Source organism: Hemicordylus capensis, chromosome 1 (assembly GCF_027244095.1).
Source record: "Hemicordylus capensis ecotype Gifberg chromosome 1, rHemCap1.1.pri, whole genome shotgun sequence".
Classification (NCBI taxonomy): Eukaryota; Metazoa; Chordata; class Lepidosauria; order Squamata; family Cordylidae; genus Hemicordylus; species Hemicordylus capensis.
Genome location: NC_069657.1, coordinates 208,592,572 through 208,610,347, shown reverse-complemented (window position 1 = coordinate 208,610,347; position 17,776 = coordinate 208,592,572). Strand labels below are relative to the sequence as shown.

Here is a 17,776-nt window from a genome sequence, read left to right as displayed (position 1 = left end):
TACCCCATGGGTTAGCAACCCATGAGGGTGGTTGGCACCCTGTGTGCTCTACACCACCACTCGCTCTGGGCCACCCTGGTGCCCCCAAGTGCAGTTATGGGGCTGCTGAAATCTCCATCATTCCCTATGGGGAAGAATTTTAAAGACACGTAAACTCCATTAAATCTTTAAAAATCAGCCCTCTGCCCAATTCCTTTGAAATAATTCTGGCAGCTTCCTTGCCCCCACTGGGCACTACCACACACCCTACTCTGCTCTGGGTCATCCCTTTCCCCCCAACATGAAGCTATAATTTTGTTGAAACCTCCATTCTTCCCTATGGGAAAAACCTTAAACTTCAAAAATTCACCAAAAATCAGGCCTTTGCCAAATTCCTCTGAAATGTGGATGGTAGTTTCCACGCCTTGGGCACTACCACCCCCCACCCACTAGTTTTGCCCCAGGGCCATTTTTTAATATTCAAAACGTTTCAGATTTGGATTTTGCAATTTCTAACAAAGAACAAAATTGGGGTGTTTCAGATTGGCTGATTTCGAACAAAGAACAAAATGGGGGTGTTTCGGATTTGGGCCAAAAACAAAACAGAAAAAAAACCCCGCACAACCCTATTCCTCTCCGCTAACCCTCTTGCCCTTTTTCACTGCTCATAAGAAAGGGCTCTCTGTCTGGCCATTTGGCATCATTTAAACTAGTTAGTCATGACCAAGCAGCATTGAAATGAATAAGGCAAGTTAGTCATGACTAACTTTGTTTGTCTCCTGCCCAACATTTCAAGGAATTAAACACTTAACTTCCCCCCAAAATGGGGAGGATCTCTTGCTGTACAAAATAGGGAGAAGGCAAAAGTGTGCCTGTTTTCTGTAACTGGAAGAGACATCTTAGAAGCCTTCAGTAATTTAACGCAAAACCCTGGGGGAAATGCCTTAGGGCCAACAGCAGCCATTTCCATTTAAACTGCTATTGGGCCCAGTCTACAAACTGGTTTTTGAACTTAGACTTGTTGAAGGGAAGTTAAGGGACACTGTGGGGCTGAATCTGATCAACAAAATGTGGCTGTGAACTAATGTTCAAAAGTTAATTATTGGTACCTTACTTTAATACCTATAAAAATAGAAGTTATCCAGTATGGGGAAACCAATTGTGCATTCATATATTAAATAAGTCGCCTAGACTGAAACATTCAGTCTACTTAGTGAACTATTTTGGTTGCCTCACTGCCAAATCTTATAGATGGAGAGTCAAGACAAAGATGAGTATATATGAATATGATTTCCTGCAAGTTCCAAAGAAGTGTGTGGTTCCTTGATGTTTGTTAGGGTAATGCTGCCCTCTAGCGGACATGTGAATTTATGCTTATGTGAATTCAAGACTGCTCAAGCTCAGCTGACTTTCCTCAAAAGAAATGGGAGGAAATAATCTATCATTTTTGACACTTTGGCCACAATGCAGAATGTCCTTTTAGTAGCACACAAGGAGTAGTGTGTGCCCAAAGGTACTTCAGCATTTCCTTTTCTCTCCCCCATCAGAGGGGCTCACGGCCCCAGATCCAATCCAGAATTTGAATTATTTTTCAGATATCTTGTGGATGCCTGATAAATAATCGGTGTCTGGAGCAAACTTACACAGGTGCACCCAATTGTGTAGATAAGGGCTTTTCTGTACCTGTTAGTTCTTCTATTTCTTTTTCTTTGAATACCAGAAACACACACACACACACACACACACACACACACACACACAACCTCCTGTTGCTTCAACAACCTCTTTTCTGCAAGCAAAGTCAGTTTTGCAGCTATTCATACGTAGATGCCCAGATCCAGCACACTATATCTCATCCCACCTAAGCAGGCAAGCCACATATTCCAGTGTCAACTTATCCTTTGAGGATACATTTAGCACTTGCGATACTGGCTAGTTTCTTTCAAGATGTTGGACTTTGTTACAGGGAAAATGACATGTTGTGCTTCTGTACCTCTTTCCAGGTCACACTTTGCCTCCACTGAAACTGGCCCTCTCGATCTGTGGCTTGAAAGCTGTTCGTGGTCCATGCAAAGCAATACACACCCACTACTATTTCAACATTCAAACGCACCAGTGTGAAATCTTTGACTATGGTGGCTGTGAAGGCAATGAAAACAACTTTTCAACTCTACAAGAATGTCAAGAAAAATGTATAGTGGCAGGTCAGTACATTACTTCCTCCATTTCCATTAAATGTAGTACATCTTTATGTCTAGTATATTTAAGGGAATGTCTTCTTCACTATGAGCCCCATTGCCCATTGAGATCATCCGGAGAGGTTCTTCTGCAGTTGCCACCAGCTCTACTGCTGGCTACACAGGGAGGGGCCTTCTCTGTTGCTATCCTGAGACCCTGGAATGTGCTCCCTGCTGAAATAAGAGCCTCGCCCTCTCTGGAAACTTTAAATAAGTCTTGAAAGACACATTTTTTCACCTCTTTTAAAATTATATTTATGGTTTTAAATCATGTTAAGGGTTTTATGTCTGTTTTAATTTGTTGTATGTGGTTGTAAACTGCCCAGAGACTGAAGTTTGGGGTGGTGTACAAAGATAGATAGATAGATAGATAGATAGATAGATAGATAGATAGATAGATAGATAGATAGATAGATATTATTAGAGTTATCATAGATGACCAGCTTACCACGTGGTAGGATTTTCTGTCATGTGGTTGCTTAATTACTACAAACATGGTGTACATATTTTTTCCTGTCCACGTTCTTATGTGTTGTAAAGTGTTGTGTTGGGATCTCTGTACAGGGATGTGCACAAATCATGATTCAAATAGCTTATTCGCAGCACATCCCTAGCACCTTTAAAAGGGATGAGAGTAAGTCCATACCGGTTCCTCGGCCTCTCACTGCCACTTCCTGTTTCGGCAGTGCTTCCCACAGCTATAATCGCACAGTGGTGCTTCACCCAGCTGCTCTCACACAACAACATCACATACAGGGCCTCCGCTCATGCATGGTGACCGTTTGCATGGTCAGCAACCATGCTGACCATGCAAAGGACTACTGCGCACTTGAGGAGGCCATTTGTGTGCTGCTGTTGTGTGAGGGCAGCTGGTGGAAGCACTGCCAGCATGCAATGAAAGTGGGGGGAGGAGCACCGCCAAAACAGGAAGTGGCAGCGATCCATAGAAGAGCAGGTCTAGACCTTCCCTCTTCCCTTTTAAAGGTGCCAGGGATGTGCTGAGAATTGCTGTTCAAATCACAATTTGTGTACATCCCTACTCTGCACCATGAGGTAATTTTTCTCCCAATTTCCCATTTTGTAAGCTGCTTATCAGTATTTAGCCTTAGTTAAGAACACTCAATCAACTCATTAAAAAAACCCAGGATTATGAGCATGCTAGGGGTGTTTTTTTAATGGGCAGTCATGAACTGTTACCACACCTGCTTACTGTTTCTCCTAGATAGAGGAGGATCTTCATATACTGAGCAGAACTGTGCCACATACCCTGCTTTGCATTTGAATCAACTTGTATTCATCAACTAACATTAGAGGGAACTATTATATACTCATTTTAACACTCATTTTACCTTGAAGTATATGAATGCAGAAAATTATCTCAAGATGATCTTAGATTCTGGGAGGTGGACAATTGGACTCAACGGCTGTGTAGATTTTTTAAACTATTGAGACTGAGTAGCACACACAGAAGTAGCACACACCCACTTATCCTGCAGTATTATAGCAACATGCTCCTTTTATCATTAATTAAGGCTATGCACATGACTGCTGGGCAGGCGGTCAGGAAGGTTGAGCTGAACTTACCTTCCCCCTAGATGATGCGTCCTCAGTGATGGGAAGTGCGGATCATGCTCCCACACAATCCCTGCTGCTTGGAGCAGCACGGAGTTCTGTAAGCCAGGACAATGTGTCCTAGCCTCCAGGTATCCCACAATGCACTGTGTGATAAGTGTGGTTCATTGGGGGAATCCCCCAGGAGTCAGACGCTCTAGGCACCCAACTCCGTGTACTCAGGCTGCATGCAGCCCAAGCACCCACATGACCCCATAGCCAGGGTTAAGGGCATGTTCACTTTCTTAATCCTGGCTAAAGGCCATGGTTAAAAGTAGGGTTAGGCAGGCAGGCAGTGCTGGGATCCCCATGGATCCCGGAGCTGCACATGAGAAGCCTAACCAAGGCTAGCCTGGATTTAGGCCGCTCGTGTGAATAGCCTTATTGAATCAGAAGATTTGTAGCTTTGCAAAAAAATTAATTCACTAGAGATTATCCTAAAAAGACTAGTGAAAATACTGCTGGTCAGTTTTTAAACTAGCTTTTGACAATCAACCATGGATTAATAGTCTGTGGATATGATTAGCACATTTCAGTTGGCCCTTTGGGTTCAGGTTACAGCTGAAATATCAAATCCTGTTATTCCCTCTTTTGTTTACCTTTTTCCACTAAGCTCAGAGAATCCAATTATTCCACAGCTGTCAGTATGTCAGCACTTAGCCTTAAACTCGATCAAGTGTGAACTCTAGAAGTGAATTAAGATGAAATTTAGTGACACAAGAGGAAATAGTCATGCTGGGGACAGATTGGATTGAATCTACTAAATTAGATTATTAAAAACCAGTTAGATGTCTAAGTGAAATGTGAAATGGCATAGTGAGGCGCTTCACACAATCGATGTGAAGCACCGGAGGGAGTTCTGCGGGGAGAGTGGGCTTAGCCCACTATCCCCACAAATAATCAAGAGGCAGCCCTGGGTGGCCAGATCGGCCACCCACATGACTGCTGGCTCCATCACGGAGCCAGTGGGGGCTGCGGGGATCAGGGGCCGTGTGGTCCCCAGAAGTTCCAGGATGCTCCGTGTGAGTGCATGGAGCCCAGGAGGCTGCTTGTAGCCTCCCGGTCGAGGGTCTATTTGTGTATCACCGCGCGCTGCAGCAACACACGAGCAAAAAGATGAGGTAAACGGAACACTCGCTCCGCTAACCTCATCTAAATTAGGTTGGCTAGCCACCTTGGGAGCAATAGTCTCGTCTGTGAGCCCGGTGGTTCCCACAATCCCTGGGAAGCGGACTAAGTTCCCTTAGCTCACTTTCCAGTGATCGTGAGAATAGCTTCAGTGTGTAATGTCATCCACCCCAATTCAAGATAGCGGTCATGTGAACATTTGAGGCACACATGGGAACTGATTTGGGCCACATTTGGTATAGTTGTAGGGACACATAGGGATACCTCAAAGGCATAGTTTGTGATGATATCATCCACTCCAGTTAAATATGGTGAATGCATGAATGTTTGAGGTGCAAGTAGGCTAACTTGCACCTCAAACCTGCACCGCCTAACCAATCTCAACCAATTTTCTACAGGTATAGGGACACATAGGGATGGCTCAAGGGTGTAGTTTGTAATGATGTCATCCACCCTGATTCAAGATGACAGATATGTGAATGGTTGAGGCACAAGTGAGCTAACATGTGGACTGATTTGAACCAAATTTGCTACAGTTGTAGTGAGTGACACATAGGGGCACCTCAATGGCATAGCTTGTTATTATGTCATCCATCCCAATGCAAGAAGGTAGTCATGTGAGCGTTTAAGGCGGAAGTGGGCTAACTTGTGAAGATGGTAATTATCAATTAAGATTATAGTGAAAAGAAAGTAGGCAGATTAATTCTTACAAGAACATCTTGTTTAATATTTTTGTTTCAATAATTGCAGATTTGCCTGAAAAGAAAAGAAGAGCAGGATTTCAGACAGGTAACTTACATACCAACAGATGTTCAGTTTTCACTGTTTTGGTAGCAGCAGTGTTATGAGCTACTTTCTGGTGTAGCTGGTGTGACTGGTGTAGCTGAGCTAATTTATTGGAAAGAGTTAACATAAATATCTCCAACATGATTGCAATTACCCTATCGTACTCTAAGTGGTGGTGTTATTTAGAAAAGAACTACATGTATTTTTTTGCTTCCTTTTGTCAGTAGGAAGGAAAAATATTTAAATGATTCCTTGTGGGAAATTATTGGGTGATTAAGAAGAAAAATGTTTTTAAATACTTTGTATGCCATAGAATGATGACTTTTATTTCTTTTAAATGCTCTCTATACTATAGAATGGTGACTTCTATTCCTTTGTCATATGAATAGTTTCAAGAAGATAATCACCAACATCCAAACTGCATGCCAAGTTTTATGGTTGTGTGAGCAGGGAGGGGCAATTTTAGGCGATCTCCCCTTCAATCTGCAGCCACTTGTGCCTCCCAAAACTAAGTCTCTGAGAGTTGTTGGACCCTTGGAAAGAAGGACATAGGCACATAGGCAGCTACAGACAGACAGGCGTGATTATCGGGATAACCGATAATCATGCCCCGCCCCCCCCGCTATGGAAAAATAGGGTGGAGAGCTGGTCTTGTGATAGTGAGCATGAATTGTCCCCTTTGCTAAGCAGGGGTTTGCCTTGGTTTACATTAGCTGGGTAACTACATGTGAGTACTATCTGCTGTAAGACATTCCCCTTAGGTGATGGGGCCATCGCTCAGTGGTAGATCATTGATTTTACATGCATGAGGCTGAATGTTCAATCCCTGGCATTTCCAGGTAGGGTTGCAAAAGACTCTTGCCTAAAACTTTGGAGAGTTGCTGCTAATCAGTGTGGATACTGCTGAACTAGATGGCTCAATAGTCTTGACTCAGTATAAAGCAGCTTCCTAGATTCCTATGTAACCTCATGTGTCCCTAGAAGGTTAGTCTGGATGTAAGCCATTGTATTTTAATCAATGCTCAAAAATCCTCAAATAATTTCTGATTATTTGATTTTTTCAGTTGAGGAACATGTATTTAGAAAATGGTGCATTAGCCTTGTTTCACTCCTTGCGGATGGGCTGTCTCAGTGGCTGCTTCCCACAATTCCCACAAGGGAAGGGTCCGCCACATCCTGAGGGACCTACAGTATCTACTCATGTAGAAATATCTGGGTACAGGTTAGGCCATGACAGTAGGCAGCAGTCATCCATCTTCTCAAATAACGTGTAGTTTGGGCCTTGTCATACACAGATCATGAGCATCTACAATTATGCGCTGGGCTAGTATGTTTGCATCATTAAATTGTGAAAATTGGGAAACAACTTATATGTAGTGACAACTAATATTTCAAAATGTCCCTCATGTCTTGATCAGGACTCTGCTCAACTTTTTAACAGATTATCTTGATCAAAACCTCTTAAGTTATTTTTTCACAGCTGCTGCATCAGTTTGATCATTTCCCCCCTGAAGTCTTGGTTTCCATTATGATAGCAACAGTCACTCTGCTATGCTCAGCTAGGGTTTTTGTTTTTGTTTTTTTAAACAACAGATTTGAATATTAAGCCTCAAGGGGGAAAGATGTTTGTTTATATGTTCAATACCAGCATTTATTACTATCAAGCTCCTGAAGGGTCTACTTCATCATAAACATCAGCCTTGAACAGCTTCATGATCTCTGATTTGAGCTTCATCTGATTAGATACTTAATATTTAAAAATGAAGGATCAGACATCAAAACTCACATGTTTTGTTTAATGTAACATAATAATTCTTAGCTTAACGTATTTTAAAAATGAATAGCAGCTGTTTTCAAGACACATTTGTGGTGCTCAGAGGTACACCTAGGTAATTTTGGAGCCTGGAACTAAAGGCCTTTGGAGGCCCCCCTCCTCTGCAAATTAAGCATCATCATGCTCCGCTGGGTGACCACACCACTCAGGACAGACAAAAGAGGATTTGGGGGCCCGCAGGGGCTGCGGAGGCCCTGGACTTCGGCCCCGAAGTCCAGGGGTAAGAGAGCCACTGGTGATGCTCATCTGTACATAGCATGTTACCTTAACTTTCCACTTTCAATTGTTCTGATTTTCATAGTCTTCCTCTTGTTTCCTCCCAATATCTTCCTGTTTTGTTTTCTACTTTCCTGGTTGTCAAAGTGTCGTGTCAGCATGAGGTACATTCAAATCAATGAAGATAATACCAGAGCAGCAATTTGAGAATTAGTGTCAGTAACGTGAATCCTATGTATTGCTTCCACAGACAGAAAGCACTTCTGCTTACATGGGGGGGGTGGGGTGGGATCTTTTGGGATTCCTTTCCTTTGCAGCATTCTCTGGACCCTTCAGAAAGCTCCTCCTAAAGGTTGGAGGACACTATCGAGCAGGATGGTGTGCAGACTGGGTTATGCCTCCATTACATAACAGAAAATATCTTCAGTTTGCTGAAGAAACACTTAAGATCTACACCAATGTGATTTCATGGCATAAATAATAGGTATCAGATGTGGTAATGGGGGAAAGTGATATTTTTTCTAAAAGGAAAACATCTCTCACAGAAAAGCCTCCTTACTGCCTTTTGGAGAGCGACCCTGGAATCTGCCGAGGATTGATTTCCAGGTATTTCTACAACAAAGAGTCACAGCAGTGTGAAAAGTTCAAGTATGGTGGATGCCTAGGAAACCAAAACAACTTTGAGTCTCTGCAAAAATGCCAGGATACTTGCCAAGATATTTGTAAGTGATCTTGACTTCTAGGCCTCAGCATCTTATTGTTATCTCATGGTACCTATAGTATAGGAATTTTCTATATCATTTAGTGATGGCAGCAGACAAGTTGAGGCTTAGTTTGTAATGGTGGGATGGGCCTGGTTGCCTCCTTTCCTGGGAGATTAATCTATTCTTTCTCTCATAGAAGGGATGTAGGTACGACTTCCCATTCCAAGTGGGGAGAGTTGCATGTGTGACTGCTTCCCCCATGTATAGAACTCCAGTCACATGGAAAACTGACATGTCAGAGAGAAGGCTAGATTACAACCCTTACTTATTTGATTTATATACCACCCTGCCAAAGATGGCTCAGGAAAGAATGCTCTCTGAAAGCATGCTATGAAAGCATACTCTCTGGCAGCCCATCCACCCATTTGAACATGCCTACCTTTGTTTTTGCCCAGAATGGCAACTCCACTCTCCTGGGGTCTCTGGAAATTGGGGCACCCCTCTTCCACGATTCCCCATGGCAGTGCATCTGCATATGGTACAACAGCAGTCCAGACCTGAGAAATTTGAATGACAGTAAATATCTGTCCCCGGACACAGTGTTTCCCCAGTCTGCACACTCAGTTATGCCTGGAAACATTCCCTGGAAAGGAAGGAGTCACTGTGCAAATGTTCTATCATTAACCAGAGAGAGCGGAAGCTCCACACAAGTAGGGCTCCCTTTGTTGGGTTAGCTCAGCTCATGAGCATGCAGTCCGATGGAAGACCAAAGGTTTTGGCAAGCCTAAGGTCCTCCCCAGTAGACTGGCCCTCTCATGAGCATGCTAGTCCCCGATGGCAAACTGCCAAGGGGGCAGGAGTGTGGTTTGGTCTCCATGGACTGCTTTGTTGGGGTGAATCCTTGCAAGATCATCCTTTGTTTCAGCAGGCCAGGCCCCAGAATCCTTTGCCCTCCATCATATACTGCACATATTCCCCTCCTGGGAAGTCATCATGTTCCCTTCTTTTTACTGAATAACAGGAAAATATTGCCCCCAAGACCCCCCTCCTCAGAAATTGTTCTTGTATGAGACAGTTTTGTTTCACGGCTCTTACAAGGGTAGTGGTGCAATCACTGTCCAAAGAAGGGCTTGTATGGCAAGGGATTTAAATGCCCTTTCCTGCCGAGGGCAGCCGGTCTATTCTGAAAAGGCATGATCGCGCTTGGTATGGTCCCCTTCAAGATTGTTGATAATGGCTGGCCACTGTTGTGATGTGCTGACACCTTGTCCACAGTTTGACAATGTGAGCTCTACAAAGCTTGCTGGTACAGTTAGAAAAAAATTAATCATGGTTCCAGCGACCTCCAGTTTCAAGTTACATGGGAGTGCAGCCAACATGAACAGTGTTTCGTGATATACCATTATAAAATGTTAATTAGATATCAAAAACTATTTTGTCTGCCAGTCACACAACATCTCTTTTATCGTTGTTTATTTCCTTTCAGTCCCTTCAGATAATTCATTGCACGTGGTTGATTATGGCAGAATACCCCTTAATGTCACCACGGATAGCACTCTAGCAGCAAAGCAGGGTATGTATAAAAGGTTTATGGTTAACAGGGATACTTCCAAACATCTGTGGCAAGCTGTGCAAGGTGCAATCCTGGATATTCTGTTAGTTAAATTGGAATCTAGGAGGACTGCAATGCAAGGCAAGGCAATCCAGAGAACCGATGAGGGAATGAAACAAGAGACATCGCCTCATCCCTACAAATGTCTACACTCATGTAGGAGAAAAGTGTGAAGATCCCCCATTTTTTTAAAGCTGTTGAATATAGAAAACACTCTTTTTATACATACATGGTACAAAACAGGGGCATAACTATAATAGGGCAAGGGGAGACAGTTGTCTGGGGGCCCATTGCTTTGGGGGGGCAGAGGCAAGTCACATGACTGACTCCCCCAGCTGCGCACCCACCCCTGCTTCCTTCAGTTGTATTCATCCTCCGAAACTGATATGAGTGTTAAGACCTGGAGCTACAAGAGCAGCATGTCTTTCTCTAGTACCCCGGTACAAAAGGTCCTGCTTTCCATTCCAAGATGGGAGAGTTGCACGTGTGACTGCTTGGCCCATGTATCGAACTCCAGTCTCCTGGAAGACTAATGTGTCAGAGAGAAGGCTAGCCTACAGCCCTTCTCTCAGAAATGCTACCTTTTGTGGTTTTTGTTGCTGATGTGCATTTTTAACATTGTGTTAAGCGTTCAGATATGCAACCTTCCAAAAGTTGTGTGTGGGGGGGTGACTTTTGTCATACAGTTTCACACAAACAAGGTATAGCTGCTATGTTTTCCCCCTCAGATTGGGGTGGGACAAAGCAAAGAAGAACAGTAATTATGTTGTTGTTATTGTTATTATTTATTCGATTTCTATACCGCCCTTCCAAAAATGGCTCAGGGAGGTTTACACAGAGAAATAACAAATAAATAAGATGGATCCCTGTCCCCAAAGGGCTCACATTCTAAAAAGAAACACAAGTTAGATACCAGCAGCAGTCACTGGAGGTACTGTCCTGGGGGTGGATAGGGCCAGTTACTCTCCCCCTGCTTAATAAAGAGAATCACCACGTTAAAGGTGCCTCTTTGCCAAGTTAGCAGGGGTTGAAGATGTTGTGTGAATATTATTGATCCTCACTGAAGAAGTTGTATGAATATTAACACTATACTATGCTGTATAGTACTATTGTACTATACAGTGGAATATAAGTAGTTTATTAACTACTGTTATTGGAAAATTTAGGTATTAATGCACCTCTAAAAATTCTTATATAAATAATACAATGCGATGGGTGTTTTCTGATGTATCATTATAAATAATAATTAGATATCAACCACAGTTTTTCCTGTCTAACACACACCATCTCTGTTATCATTCTTTATTTCCTTTCAGCCCCTTCAGATAATTCATTGCATGTAGTTGATTATGGCAGAAAACCCTTTAATGTCACCACTCATAGCACTCCAGCTGCAAAGCAGGGTATGTATCAAAGATGTATGGTTAATAGCGGTGCTTCCAAACTTCTGTGGCAAGCTGTGCAAGGTGCAAACCTGGATATTCTATTAGTTAAATGGGAATCTAGGAGAACTGCAATGCAGGGCAAGGCAATCCAGAGAAACAAAAAGGGAATGAAATGAGAGAGGTCTTCTCATCCCTACAAATGTCTCCACTCATGTAGGAGAAAAGTGCGAAGACAACACATTCTGTTTTTAGGCATACATGGTTCAAAAGGGTGGGCTGTAGCGTGTGTGCATGTGTGTGTGTGTATGTGTGTGTGTGTGTGAGAGAGAGAGAGAGAGAGAGAGATTTATCCTTCTGTTTATCTGTTTTGTTTGGTGCACAGGAAAACATGAATGCTAATGTCTTTTTAGCTCAAATAAATAAAAGAAGCACTCACAGAGAAAATTTGTTTACTTCATGGTGATTAAAATGTGAGATTTGAGGAGGTAAAGAGAAATAAAACAGTTCTGCCCAGAAATAATTTCATCATGAATACTTATGGGAGGGCTGAAGGTCTTTTGGCAGTGCTGGCTCCCAATTATTTCTCATAGTTCTCGGACGAAGCAGAACCAAGCAGTAATGCATATATCACCCAGCAAAGACTTTACACAATACAATACCCATCATGTCTCTAGACCAGGCCTGCTCAACTTAGGCCCCCCAGCTGTTTTTGGACTACAACTCCCATAATTCTCAGCCACAGCAGCCAATAGCCAGAGATTATGGGAATTGTAGGCCAACATCTGCAGGAGGGCCAAAGTTGAGCAAGCCTGCTCTAGACTAAGAGACAGCAATGAGATTAGTACTAAAGGACATGAGTTGACCATTAGAAAATTCTGCAATGAATAGCTCTGCATGGCTTGTTTAGGCCCCTTCTGGCTGACCTCAGTTGTGTGAGAGCTGCTACAGTTTGTATCTTTCCACTCCAATGGAATTTGAGATCATGTGGAAGAGTCTGGCCCATATCCCTATTTCAAGGGAACCATGTCATTTGAATAGGGCTGTCACTTGATCAAAAGACTCTCAATCAATTCATCCAGTGAGTTTTAATAGGTTTATTGCCTCTGCATAAATTGTATATGACTAAAGCAAGAGTTTTAGGGGGGGAATACTTCATTTTTAGATGGATATGTTGTAGCAGGTGCCATCTTAGAAGAGGCACTTTCTCCTGTGAGAGCAAAGGGGAATGTGTCAAGATGGCTCCTGCTTTAACAGTCTTTAAAAATACTTGGTATTAAAAATAATTAACTTTTAAGGAAATGTAACTCCTGATTAATTGATTATACCTTTTACTCAATTGAAACATTTTGAATCAATTAAAGATTGCAGGCCTACCTACAGAACTTAGGAAGCGACCTTATACTGGTCTGGACCACTGGTCCACCTGCCCCAGAGTATTCTTTACTCTGACTGGTGGAAACAGTGGTGATCCAGAGCCCTGCCACCTGAGATTCCTTTAAGCTGGAATGCTAGGGATTGAATCTTCAGCCTTCTAGATGCAAAGTATGTGTTCTGCCACTGAACTACAGCCCCTCCCATTTTCCCCCTCTGACATCAACATGGCATGCAAAGGACACATTCTTTGGAATAGCTTCAAACCCCGAGGTATACTCAGAAGTAACACCCAGCTTGCTAATCTTGCATTCAGTGCCAGCACCAGGCTGCTGGGGGCTTGGGGTAAAGCCCTGTGCTGAACTCCAGATGAGCCCTACCACACACACCCCAAGGTTACTCAAGACAGGCAGTGATGGAAACTGGAGAATGGGTGAACTCCTCCCCACAGAGGGGAAGGGAAGACTCTGTCATGTCTCACCCCCACTCATCAATGGAGATGCCATTGCCTGTAGTGAGCCTTTTGGCAGTGGTGGCTTCTCTCCCATCCTGTCTACTGACCAATGGGCTTTCTTGAAAAGGCCGCTTTGGGAGGAGAGCCCATTGGCTGGTGAGCAGGGTGGGAGAAGGAGAATCTGCTGCAAGAGTCTTCTGGCCAAAAGATTCACGTCAGCTCTTCGGTCTCCTACCCACCCCACCAGATAATTGGAGCATCTCCTAGAGGCCTCACAATGGCATCACAGCCTCTGGTGGACACTCCCACCAAATAATTTATTTACTTATTTATTTATAATATATTTGGGTAGATGGTAGATGAGTGTTGATTATTGTAGATGGCTTGTTGGGTGCAGGGGGAGAGTGTGTGTCTCAGCTGACTCGGGCCACTGCTACTACCAGTACTGGGTGATTCAGCGACAGGGACAGTTGGATGGACCCCCTTATGGGCATGGGCCCCTGACCAGTGCCTGGCCAACCAACCCCTGACACTGTCCCTGCTTGCGTCCTATTAGACTCCACACTGCTACCCTTTAAAATAAAGTAATATACACATTTTAATAGGGATTAAGTAAATACCTGAATGAAATCATGGCCAACATGATCTGCAAACCAAACAGTGACAGAGTGTCCTGCCACACCACTGCTGCAGACCCAGGAGAACCAGCCATTGCACTAGCAGTGTTACTACACTTTACGCAATTCATTAACAGTGGACATAAAATATGGCAATGCTGCTACGAATCACCAACTCTACAGCAGTGTTGCTGCTCTTGGATCTGCCATTGCTGCTGCTGCAGCAGCACCACAGCAAATTGCTCCATTGCCATTAGGCTTGCAGATTATGTTCATCCATTTTACATCTGTACCCATTTCCCAGATTATGGGAAACACCTATATCGGGCAGCAGTGATATAGGAAGATGTTGAGAGGCATAATCTTATACTGTGCAGGAGGAGGCAATGGTAAACCCCTCCTGTATTCTATCAAAGACAGCCACAGGGCTCTGTGGGCACCAGGAGTCAACACCGCGGCACACTTTACCTTTACCCACTTCAGAGCTGAAAGATACACTTCAAAAACTTGCTGTAAGTTTGTCACCGCAAGTCTTCGGTATATTTGAGCTTGAAGCTTGTTGCTTTTGTGATCCACAGTTGTACAGAAGGCAGAAAACAACGGCTGGAAAAAGAATGATGAGTTTTGCCACCTTTTTCTGCTGGCGATCTGCACTTGCACTCACTTGTACTTCTGGGGAAATAGTCTGCAGTCTGTAGATACTGGTTAGAAAATATGGAATGTGTGTGGCAGCAGTCCAGTGAGATTTCCTTAATAAAGTTTGTGTGTGCCTCTGCTTGAGAAGTGTTTTGCTATATTCTGCATTATGAGAGGAGAGCTGGTCTTGTGGTAGCAAGCATGACTTATCCCCTTAGCTAAGCAGGGTCTGCCCTGGTTGCATATGAATGGGAGACTAGAAGTGTGAGCATTGTAAGATATTCCCCTCAGGGGATGGAGCCACTCTGGGAAGAGCATCTAGTTTCCAAGTTCCTTCCCTGGCACCTCCAAGATAGGGCTGAGAGAAATTTCTGCCTGAAACCTTGGAGAAGCTGCTACCAGTCTGTGTAGACAATACTGAGCTAGATGGACCAGTGGTCTGACTCAGTATATGGCAGCTTCCTATGTTCCTATGATTTCAGGCACAAAATTCAAAAAGCTCAAGGGCTGCAGTCACACAACACAAGATGGAAAATAGTTATACTGAAAATAATCTATGGGAAATCATAATGCTACTAGATTTAAAAAAACCATTTTTAAAGAAACTATTTATTTAGGCATTGTGTTTGTGCATACTATATAGCTCAAAAGTGTGTTTCAGTTCTTCAGTATTAATGTTATGATGGATGTGATAGACTATCCTTTTCTGGAAGGTCTAATCAAGAGACAGCTGCATGCAACAAGGTGTGTACAAGCAATACTGCATGTGAACAACCCATATGCAAGCAGGTGCGAATAGAGGGAAACAGACTGTACAGGATAACCATCACATTGCATAATGGATGAACATGCAAATCCTCATTTACATGCCTTACTTGCACACTGAGATAAACCTACATAGTTGGAGACAGGTCTGTGTCCTAAAATACAGTAATCCCCCCTTACTAGTGGGCAAACCAAGTCCTGGTTCATCATCGGTAAAATAGCCACTAAAATAAGATTTAAATGCTTGCATATAAGGAAAATATTATTACTAGTTATTACCAAAATTGTCCTAGCAACACACTAAAAGTCAGATTCTACCAAGGGAATAGGAGGGGAAATGTTGACATGTTGAAATGAAGGGATGGAAATGACAGAGTCAAATCACATCAGGAATGGACATGTTGGGGCCCAGAATCATCTCACATAAGTGACTGACAGTGACGGTGAAAACAGGCAGACTGCAAATAATAGGTTTATTTAAGCACTCCTAATTTCAGGCTTCATCATGACACCAGGTCACAGGCAGCTGTAACAACTGATGCAATCCAGAGAAACTGTCTTCCACCAACTGATTTTAGATGGATTTACAGATCTCTCTGTAGGCAGCACCCATTTTTGTGTGTGTGATTACTTGTGACTAGTTACTAAACCCCTACATTTATTTGGTGGGACTTAAGTACATATAACATTTTCTGGTTTGAAACAAATGCATGATATTTAGATCTTGTTCTGATTTTTGACATTGCTAAAATATGATTAATTTTAATGGATGGACATGGCTATTCTGATGAAATCACATAGAAAGAAAACTATGTGCAAGAAAACTGGCTTCCTGGCAGCTAAAGAATTCTGGCAACTTCCCTGAAGTCTAAAAATCTTCAAGAATTTTGAAGGCATTTTACTGGTATAACTCTAATATGCCTAATTTCTTCTGACTGGAAGAAACAAGCAATCATGGATTGTTCTCTTAGGAAAATTAACATCAAAGATAAGTAATTGCTATGTTAAAAGTTAATTGCATACATTTGATGACATCCTAGAGCATAATATTTAGAGTCCTTATGCTTTCCTATTTCAATCCAGGTTCAAATGTGCTCAGATGCGTATAGAAAGATCCACATATCTTCTCAGATGTTTACCATCTAAGACCAGATGAAGACCCCTCAAAATACCACCATCTAAGACCAGATGAAGATCCCTCAAAATACTGCATTGGTTTACCTGTCTGAAGCATTTGTCATAGTCCATAGCTACACATTGACACTGGTCCTAATAAATCACTTGTCCACAATGAAATGGTAATCCTTATGTTCCACATTAACTCTAAAGAGGATAGGCTGTGTAGGTAGCTTACATGGGAGTCATATAGGAAAATCTGCCAATCCTTCCCTCCCACTGTGTTTTCTCCAACACCTCCTATTGCTCAGTGGTTGTCTCTGTGTTACCGTGTTAACTTCTGCCTGCATGGGCCAGTGATTCCCTACAGTTAATGAACCTCCTTTGTGTAACTGGAAGTATAGAGTTGTCCTTGTAAGAGCCGAAAATAGTTCACCGTCTCTAACATTCACTTCAGAATATTTTATCGAGCCTTGCATTTAAACCAATGTAAAAATAGATTAAAACCTACTGATATGAGAGCTCACTTCCTGCCATCTTTAAGTACATTTCCATACCTTCTTAGATGCTAGCCAGATTTCTTCTGTTAGTTGAGACTGTACACAACTTTTGTAATTTATAAATTTCTAGAACGGCATAACATATTTTTCTTTCTTTTACAGCCTATTGTCCTGGGCAGATTTTGATGACATACTTTTTGATGACACACCTTGAGAAACAAGAGGTCTTTGTTCTTAAAGCCTCCAGTAATTGGCACTTTTTTGGCCAACTCTTCTGGAGCTATCACAACATTAGGATTGTAGAATTCCTCCTATTCTATTCCATTATCAATGTTTCTCCTTCTTGTACACATGGCCTATGCAATACAGTTTTGTCCTCAGAAATCTGCTTTTTTGTCATTTTTACCATTGGGGATAGTCTGACTCAATACAGCAATTTGGGCACCCGTGAATGGAATGGATCAGTGAATGGAATGGACCAGTCAGAAAGTTCTTCATACACTTGTCTTTACTTTCAGTAATAAAACTCATAGAGCAAAAGAACTACAACAATCTTCTAGGACAATTGTTACCCCCATTGCATTAATGCAGCTTCTAGAAGCTTCTCTGCTGAATTAGGCATCAGGTGTTTCCTTTTCCTTCTTTGAATAGATTGCCAGTTGCACCATCTGGCCCATCTTAATTCCAAGGTTGCATGGCATAGTTAGCCCTCAGCATGGATGGAGCTACTGCCAGATTGGGCAAGGACCTAAATTGGGGAACTGCAGGATGCTGTTGGTTTTCATAATAACTCAGACAATGTCATAGGCTTCTAATTATAATGTA

The 17,776-nt window shown here is 42.6% G+C and overlaps 1 protein-coding gene across 1 annotated transcript in view; it reads left to right on the top strand.

Annotated features, from left to right (window-relative positions):
- The window catches only part of TFPI (tissue factor pathway inhibitor), a 40,845-nt gene that overhangs the window by 17,395 nt on the left and 5,674 nt on the right, over nt 1-17,776 (top strand). Inside the window, exons 3-7 of the mRNA XM_053272385.1 lie at nt 1,983-2,183; nt 5,706-5,744; nt 8,337-8,513; nt 9,982-10,068; nt 11,424-11,510. Coding sequence (XP_053128360.1) covers nt 1,983-2,183; nt 5,706-5,744; nt 8,337-8,513; nt 9,982-10,068; nt 11,424-11,510 — 591 coding nt within the window. The remainder of the gene's footprint in view (nt 1-1,982; nt 2,184-5,705; nt 5,745-8,336; nt 8,514-9,981; nt 10,069-11,423; nt 11,511-17,776) is intronic.